The sequence below is a fragment of the Galendromus occidentalis genome, unplaced genomic scaffold (assembly GCF_000255335.2).
Source record: "Galendromus occidentalis unplaced genomic scaffold, Mocc_1.1 scf7180000077528, whole genome shotgun sequence".
NCBI lineage: Eukaryota > Metazoa > Arthropoda > Arachnida > Mesostigmata > Phytoseiidae > Galendromus > Galendromus occidentalis.
This window is the reverse complement of record NW_003805516.1, coordinates 108,906-117,869: the sequence shown is the minus strand read 5'-3', so window position 1 is coordinate 117,869 and position 8,964 is coordinate 108,906. Positions and strand designations below refer to the sequence as shown.

Here is an 8,964-nt window from a genome sequence, read left to right as displayed (position 1 = left end):
GAAGCACCTTCCGGAACCAGATATCTGGCTGCAATCGTACATTGTATCATTATTGTTTCCTCCCTTTTGCGCTGGAGGATACGATTCAACACCTGATGGCGAAATGAGCTTGGGGAATGCCATGGAGCGCGATTTCAGTCTGGATTCGAAACCTGCTTCGATGAACGATAATAAAGCCATGATGAAAGATGGCTGATGACCATGATTCACCTAATTGAATCCTGACCGATGAAAATCAGTCGGTACCCGGCGTTTTCTATGCGCTCCTACAACCACACTCCTTTGGTGATATGCACAGTGAATCGGCTGCGGATAATCGGCTTCCCCGCTCATTCGCATCGAAATGGCCTGGTCGCGATGTTTTCCCTGTGAGCGGAGTTCACTGTGCATCGAGTCACTTCTGGGGAGCGACTATCCTGAAGCTCTTGTCCGCTGATGCCGTTCATTGTGGCCACAACGCGTCGCACGTCAAGGAGGATGATTCTTCGAAATGACGATGGACGAAGGCTTGTTCCTGAAGGGGACTTAGCATTCGAAATTCTTGATTCATTGAGCGCGTCCGCTGAACGAACTCCTTCCATGGAGAACGGCGCAGTAGGGGTGACCGCGGCGTAGGAACGGCAACCTGGGTCTTCGTCTTCGAGATCCGCGTGTTTGCCGAAGCGAGTTAGTGATATTCCGGCGGCCAGAGTCCGCATGTCGCGGACCCGATGGAGATTCTCCATCGTTGCCTCGGATCCCCCCGCGATATTGAGAACTATTCCTCATGCTATGTCAACATACCAGCTGCAATCATCTGGTCCTTGCGGGAGAAATCCGTTTCCACGCGCCGAGAAGTTCCGCTCTCAGACATTGTGAGCATATCCTACGCAGCCCCATGAAGACGCCAAATACTCTACGTCTCCTGACGCGGTGCTCACGCACTCCGTCAAGAAAATCTCAGGCTTCTTTTCTTGTAGCGGCTCTAAGACAGTGGCGTAATTAGGAGGCGGCGAGATGGCGCAGGTGCCCCGGGCCCTGTTTTCGAGACGGCGCTCCTTCAAGCAGCCGACACAGACTCCATGACACAGCCTCGAAGAGGGGCATGCATTATGAGCGGCATCATAGATTGTCGCGCAAAATCTTCGGTCAGCTGGATATAGCTGTAGGGGGAAAGGACACCTGAGCGACACCTGAGGAAAATTATTTTCCGCCGGCAGTCGACCCGTCTGGCCGAAAAAGACACAAAAGCTCTCGACTTGTTCCCACAACAGCTGGAAAACTTCCGGCAGTTTTTACGCACAGTAGAGTTTATCCTTGATTTCACCAGCCGTCGATTGATGGCTGGATTGAGGTCCACGTAACATAGAGCCCTAAGGCGGGAAAAAATATATGAAACACATGTGTGATTCATTATACATGCATACCTGTCGGTCGAAAGAGAGAATCTCGCGCTAATTTTTTTGTTCCACGAAGAAACCGAACGAGACCACGGACGAACGCATTGCAGAGGCCCTCAGTGGGGGAAAATCAAGCAGCCGTCGTTAAGGTAGTTTCCTTTATCCGTGAACTGGGACGGCTCGATTTATTTTGACTAGATGAGAAAAAATATACGACAATCTTTCTATACCTAGAATTCAAACGGATGCTACAGGAACCTGCGAGCTCCGCGAGAATGATAGCGAGGAAAAAAGCCTCTCCGAACTCGAAATATCGTTGTGATGCTCCAGGAATTGCTCCGGGTAAAATTGAGAGCTCCCTGGTAACCCAGGTGAAGTCAACGATCGGACAAGCCGGACACTAAAGTTGGATGCTTCGGACAGCAACACGCATGCGGACCCATCGGTCCGATCGTCCAGACAGCTCAGTGTCGCGCTATACGGGATTACGTAGCACTTGCTAAGACGGCTAATACAGGAGGCGACCTTGGACGAATTTTCCACGCTCTCGGTCACGAGTTCGAATTGAGTTTTTTGTCGTCGTCAACCACCTGTCGGATAATAGCAGTCAAGCCACCCTTCAGCGCTACATGCTCGATGGCGGGAGCTCCTGGGCGGCGGACGAATCTGATGGGGATTTTAGGCAGACTCGGAAACACAGCCCCGTCATAGCCTGGGACTTTGGCATTCGGGTTCTCCGGTATAAGTTCAAAATGTCGCACAATCTCGGCGACGTATACAGCGATGCTTATCAATGCTATATCCTGGCCCGGACAACTCCGTTTACCTCTCGCAAACGGAGCCTGTACTTGGTCTTTGAGTTTCATATTTCCGTCTAAGAACCGGAACGGGTTGAAGACCTCGGGATCAGGATACGTCTTCGGATCTACTACCTCCGACTGCATTAAAACAAGGAGCGGCATGTGCGCTGGGATATCAATATCGCCGAGTTGACAGCGGCTACGGGTGTATCTCTCCACGAGAGGAATGGGCGGCGATATGCGTACGGCCTCGTTGACGACTGCTCGGAGAAAGTGCATGTCATCCAGGTGGTCCGAAGTCAGTTTCGAAGAACCGACGACTTCATGATATTCTCGAAGAATTTTCTCTTGGAACCGAGGATGCAGCGCGAGGTGACATAGAGCTGATGCCGTGCTGTGCAATGTGGTCATCGTTGACGCGACGACAAGGAAGATAGCGTTTTCCCGCAGATTTTGGTGTGCGACCTCTGGGCTCCGGACCCGGAGCAGAGCCTCGACGTAGTCATGGGCTTCCCCGCCGACGGCGGCCATCTTTTCAAATTGCAGCCGCCATAAGAGCTCCTTGTATACCCGGCTGAAAACCGACGGTCTCTTCGAGTACGGGAGCCACCTCTCGAGAGTGAAGAGACTCTTCAGAGGAATGACGACACTGACGCAGAAGAGGCCGAATGCGACCGTCATCACTGCTTTCAGGTCGCGGATGAAACCACTTATGTCGTCGGAATCGAAAGTTGCCCCGAGATTGAGGTTGGCAGATTCCTGGAATTTCGAGAAGGTCAGGTCGTCCTCGAAGTCCCAAGACTCACCGTTCCGCTCTTCGATTTTCTCGAGGAATGTTTTCGCGACTTCGGCGATCTTGTCAAACTTTCTTCTCTTCGGTAAAACGTGTAGGGCCATGACATTCACTTTCCTGGAGGACCTCCAATCCGCGTTGGGGAAGGGACCATCGAACAGTGACCAGCCCTGTCTACCAGTGCAGAGCTCGCCCAAGGTTTCGAAAAGCGCATTCGATATTCTATGAATACATGAATCGTTCTTCTGCAATTCTTTCACGTAACGTCTCTTGACGATCGTTACCGGGTAGAAATGGCGTGTGATGACCACATCTGGCGCGGTCTTGAGATACCAATCATATATTGGCATGTAGAGACGCTTCGGTAGAAGCAGTACGGGGAGGATCCCGACGAAAGGAAAACCACACCACACGGCTGGACCTTTCTCTCTCACGAACTTGCATCTGAAGTAGATATGGTCCAGAACAGCCAATATGAAGAAGAGCACAAGGTACTGCATGCTACTCTTCCCGAGAGCGTGACAAGAGATATACGACTAAATTGGAGAATTTTCCCAAGAGTCTCCGCGTATCTGATGGGAGAGCGGCATACACACCTGCGCTTTCGAACCGCCGCCGCCACCGCCGCCGCTGTTCTCCCTAAGCAGGCGTGTACCGCGACTCATTTGGTTCTCCATGAGACAGACGATCAAGGTCGCTTTTTCGAGAGAAAAGCAATCTTTGGAAGGGGTTAGAACACACTATATCTGCCGGATTGTCAGTTGAGTAATCTTGGGGACATGAGTTCCGAGGCAGATGTTGAGGCGTAGCGCAGCGCGTGCGGTGAGCGATCCAGCCCACAAAGATTTGCGTCTTCCGGCATCGAGTCGGTGCTGAATAGCAGAAGTTCGCACGATCACACAAAACACGAAGGGCTCTATGAGCTCTCATCGAGGTCACTCAACCAGCTCATGCCCGCACTTGACTGAAACTATTATCTGAGCTCCTTGTCACCAACAATCCCACCAGTGAATCCGAAAACACAAGGCGGAAAAACCGCTTCATGTCTCACGACGAATCCATCAAATTGAACCTTGCGTCTCGATCCGTCTGATAATTTTCTGGTCAGACTGATTCTTGGCATTTCGTCCAGCCATCAGCACTCGAAAGGTGGGCAAGCGGAGTCTTTGACGGATGTCTCTCGAGACGGGCGCGTTCCATAGATTTACTCCACCTGCTTATACAATTGTTCTTAGGTCAGTGAAACTCGGGTGAACTGGGGCTGATCGGGAGGACGAGCGTATTGAGTAGCGACAGCGAGAGATCACCTCTAGAATCAATTCGAAATACCATCCATCTGTCCCCTACATCGCGAAAAAGGAATCCTCCTATGGATATTGGAGAATGCATCCAATTTTTCCATAAAATTTGCATAATGAGACATTCGTGCTCCGCTCATTCAACCCATGTGGTTTTCTGCGCATCGACGGTATAGCCGCTCACACAATCAGCTCTTCCATCCGACTGTACACGAGGAGACTTCGGGGCGGAGTCCAGCTCAGCGTTCGCAGATTATATCAGATGAATTTCAGGAGCACCTTAGAATATATCGAAAGACCTGCCTGCACGGGAGAGACGAGCCAACTTTTGTCCGGCCCTATAAGGTGTAAATCCAGAGAGGTCTCCGAATAATTCGGATTTCATTCGAAATGCCCGTCTGTAGAATTGGAGGTTGGTCGAGCCGAACCTACCTTATTTTTCTAGAAGGGGGCACGCTTGATAATTTTTCAGAGCCCCTGATGGGCGCCTGTAAGTTCAACCTCGCTCTGACATTGATCTTGTATTCTGATCATCCTGCAAATGCGTAGCGACGGGTGAACGCATCTGATCGACCTCCACCGAAAGCTTCGCTCCGGAGAAAATGAACATCGTACAGTGAAACTCCGTCAGAGCAAGCCTTGGGGGGCCGGCGAAACTCTTCCATTGACATGAATATCCGCCGTGACGGAAACCCTCTCATAACGAGCCCCGCGGTCTTTTTGATGGAGAAATTCTCTAACGAACAATGTGTGTCGGTACTTCCTGGAGTATGACACATTGACATCGGAGTTCGGAAGAGAATTTATTCACCTGCGCCTCATGTATCTCGGAGGGTGCTGCTTTACGTAGATTTTAGCGCTATGCGTGAACTTCAAGCGCAGACTGCCCTGAAAGGCTGTCAGGTGCCGCTTTAGTCGAGCTGGGTTCGATGAGAGCTGATATGCAGGGGCCTCGATTAGCTGGGATATTGCCGAAGGAGAATGCGGAGACGTATGGATGCGGACCGACGCAGCACTGGCGAGAAGTCAGCGCGGAGTCGATGCTCGCGCAGTGCGGGAGGAGCGAACGGGAACGAGACTCCATCTCTGGTCCGGTATCATGCTCATGGTTTCGTGTGTAGCTCAGTTGGAAACAAGCCTCAACAGTGAGCGTGCTGGATGAGTCTCATTCTTCAGGGTGTAATCACAGTCACCGATCGTCCTGGTGATCGATCCGCGACTTTCGTTCCGCAGACAAAGTCTCGGCTCATCGAGCGTCAGATTCGGATCCAAGGCCAGAACTTTCGGTGCGGCTCGCTTCCGACGCTGGATCTTGAGTCATGAGGCAGAAGATGTCGTCGCAACCGCGACCGTGGGGATCCGCGTCCCGGCTAGGTTTCGGAACGGAGCATCAGTTCCCGTCTCGATATATGTGGGTACTTATTCCTTCGTGCGAGTAGTGAATCTCGCCGCTCTACCGTTTCCGTACGTGCGAAGTCCAGAAACTCCGGATTTTGTGGTTGTCGCTGGGTGCTACGTGGACGAGCCTTGGTTGCGGCAGCCTCTCAGGGAGTAGGGAAAGAGGAACTCTCTAGGACTCTAGGAGCATTCTCATGTCAGACGCCTGTCATGTCAGACGTCCGAAGACAGCGTCTGCAATCGTTATTCGGGGGATTCTCGTGATCGCTCGCCAACCGATCTACACATGGCTTGAAGAATGATCGAAACTCACCGGGAGTCATCCTGTGGTCGGAGTTGTGTGAAAAGAAGTTATGAGGTTGCTCCTCATACTCGCCTTGACTCCCATGCTCTCTCACACGAATGCCAATGAGCCGGATTCCCCGATAGCTTAAGCAGCGACCAAATTAGCTGTCAGTTTGAAGCAGCCAAGGATATGGCACAAGCTCACTAGATCGTGATGTTCACTATGTCGTCGAGTCGCTCTGTACAGCTTTAGTGTGTGTTTTTGTCCCAACTGTGGAGCGACTAGATATCAAATCTGATCCACCGCACTCCGAAGCCGCATCGATGACGCGACTGGGTGCGCTCTTCATCCTCGGAGCCGCGGTAGCCAGCGTTAAGCTAGGAGCAATAATTATTGTTTTTATCAGCATCACATACATTTTTCTCGAAGTTCACCGTGTACGTACGTTCGTGGATCAGCTCACAGTCATTTCCACGATAATAATAATCGACGTTTGGGCCAAATCATGCCTCTTGGAGAGCCCCCATTCAAGCGTGAAGCAAATGCTTCGAGTCTGCATTGAGAAGCAGTCTGCCATTTCAGTCATCCACGTCAGGTGTTCGAGAAACGCAGTGTCCCGAGGACATACTCCTCGCAAACTGTGAAGCAAGGCTGAGCCATTCCCAACCCTGTCCGTCTAATCAAGAGGTTCTGAAAAATTGTTTTTATCGATCGTCGGTACATTATTTGTTCTAATTCTCTACGCGAAATCTGATTAAAAGAGATTATGAGCTTAAGATGCGAAATTTCTCCATCATCACACATGATAAATTCATCACGTCCGAGATCTGATTGTACAAGGTAAGCGACAGCAGTATTGAGGATGAATGAGTCTTGCCGTCACTATTTCATTCCGACAGGATGCTGATACCAGAGTTGTGTGATGAATCTTTTCCTGGGACTCATGTAAGGCCGAAAACAGTGAAGTTTCGTTCCACCATGGCGCTTAGCGTTCAGGACTCTGCTTGAAGTGATCACGAACATGTAAACACATTGGAGGAATGGACTGCCGTTAACAACCGCTCGACATCCAAGTTGATGCTATTCTTCCTGCACCGCCCCTTTAGCCCGCTCCCTGTCTCGTCCATTCGCGCCATACTCTCCGCGGCGTGGCGAGTGGCGAACATATCATATATGCATACCCTTACGACAGAACCGCCATCATTGCGAGAACACCTGTAACTAGAAGACGATTGGAGTGCTGGCTATGAAACATCACCATACGGCTTCTCGAGTATAACAATTCGATCTAATCACAGCCGACGTTCCCGGCGGTTCCAGAGTCAGTGACCGTGGTGAACACGCTTCTAAGAACTCGAGCGCCATGACTCGGAGCGCTGAAATTCTCAAGAACTCCCTTCTTCCATTTTCGCTCAGGCAGAAGCTCCAAGTGCATCCCGGAAGCGCTCTCGAGGGAGGGAGAATGGAGCAATCCCGAGAGAATCAACCCAGGACTGAAGCTCCCCAGAAGAGGCTCCACAAAAGTTGGCTCGTCTCTACCGAATTAGGGCCGACGCGGAATGACTTCGGCCAATATGACGCTCTCTATCATGAGCATGGCTATGTGTTGGCCTGAGGCCCGGGAATCAGAGAGCGAGAAGGCTCGAAAGCCATGACGGAGCCAGCAGACAGGCAAGGCGAGTCTTCTTGAAAAGGCTGCCGCCGAGTCGAAGAGATCTCCCCTGATGAGCTTCAGCCCGGTCTGATCCACTATGATCTGATCATATCAAAAGCATAGCATTAGACAGACGTATATGTTCCCTACTAGTCCTAGTTACCCGTGCTTCGCCACGGAATTTGATGGGTAGAATGATGAGCATCGAAGTTCTAGTGGTACCATAAGGCTGGAATACATAGTCTGGGATTATTCTTATATAGAGGTCAATGGTCACGCTCAATGGAGAAGGAAGGTAGTTGTTGGGATGTTTTCGTATTCAGTTGAAGAAGAGGGAATAAATGTGAGAAGGGATGGATAATGAAAAGAGTTCCCAAACGGACATTTCATGTCTATCAAATCTGCAACAGCGAGGGCCGACGCGACGACGGCATAATGAATAATGGGAGATTGAATGAGGGAGAGAGGAGCAGTCTGGCTTCTCGGGAAAAGTTCAGTATTTTACCCTTGGCTGAGTCGAGCTCCCCGTTCTTACATGAGCTCGACGCGTCGATGCTTCTTTGTACGCCAGCCTTCCCAGATGCGTAGGATGGTTGTCTGTCGGGCCTGGTATGGATGGGTGCGGGAATGATCTCCGCAATTCATAGTGAACTTCGTAATTCGTCGTCAGATCGCAGAATTTCTAATTCTAGTTTAGTGAGTCCATCCTGCGGAGAGACCTCGGAAGGTCCGTCGTTGGTATGTTCGGCGCGATCCACGGAGTTACGTTCCATCTTGAGTGCACAGTTGCGTAGTGACTTGATCCTGCGTCGAGATTGCCTGCAGAGATTGCTCCTTCGTCTGGTTCGACTTTATCCGCATTCGTTGGTTCGTTCACAATTAGTGGTGATGGATGGAAGAGGAATGAGATACCCTGCCGGGAACATTCACCTGGCACCGAGGACTGCATGGGTGACATTATGTGCTGACCGGTTAGGCCTGGACAAACTGGATCCCGTTTACAGAGGACGGCTTCGCGCCTCATCAGTGTATATTATTGATGAATCTAATTTATATTTTAAAAAACATTCATATACACAAGATCAGTATAGATTGCGCTTCACGATGCAGCTCTCCCTGATCTTCCTGAGATTCCTTTGCCCAGATGATCCTCTAGCAACCATCGACAGTCTCAGCAGGGACAGGAGACACGAGTGATACAAAGGGATTTAGGTAGATAGGGTTGAGGATGTATTGCGCGAGTCGCAATCAATAGCCTCTAAGTCGAGCTCCCCGATATGAGGCATGCTTTCATTCCGATATTGGAGTCAAGTCGATGAACTCTCAGGCGATGATGAATGATCGAAGGCCTGAAAT

General features: G+C 50.7%; 1 protein-coding gene across 1 annotated transcript; it reads right to left on the bottom strand.

Moving 5' to 3' along the window:
• Positions 1-1,930: 1,930 nt before the first annotated feature.
• LOC100905596 (cytochrome P450 71B22-like) lies at positions 1,931-3,472 on the bottom strand. The gene has a single exon (XM_003748147.1). The coding sequence runs from the start codon at positions 3,470-3,472 to the stop codon at positions 1,931-1,933; it is 1,542 nt and encodes a 513-aa protein (XP_003748195.1).
• Positions 3,473-8,964: the final 5,492 nt, after the last annotated feature.

Excerpts from the sequence above, each read along its gene's own strand:
- LOC100905596 (XM_003748147.1), bottom strand. The coding sequence starts at position 3,472 with ATGCAGTACCTTGTGCTCTTCTTCATATTGGCTGTTCTGGACCATATC.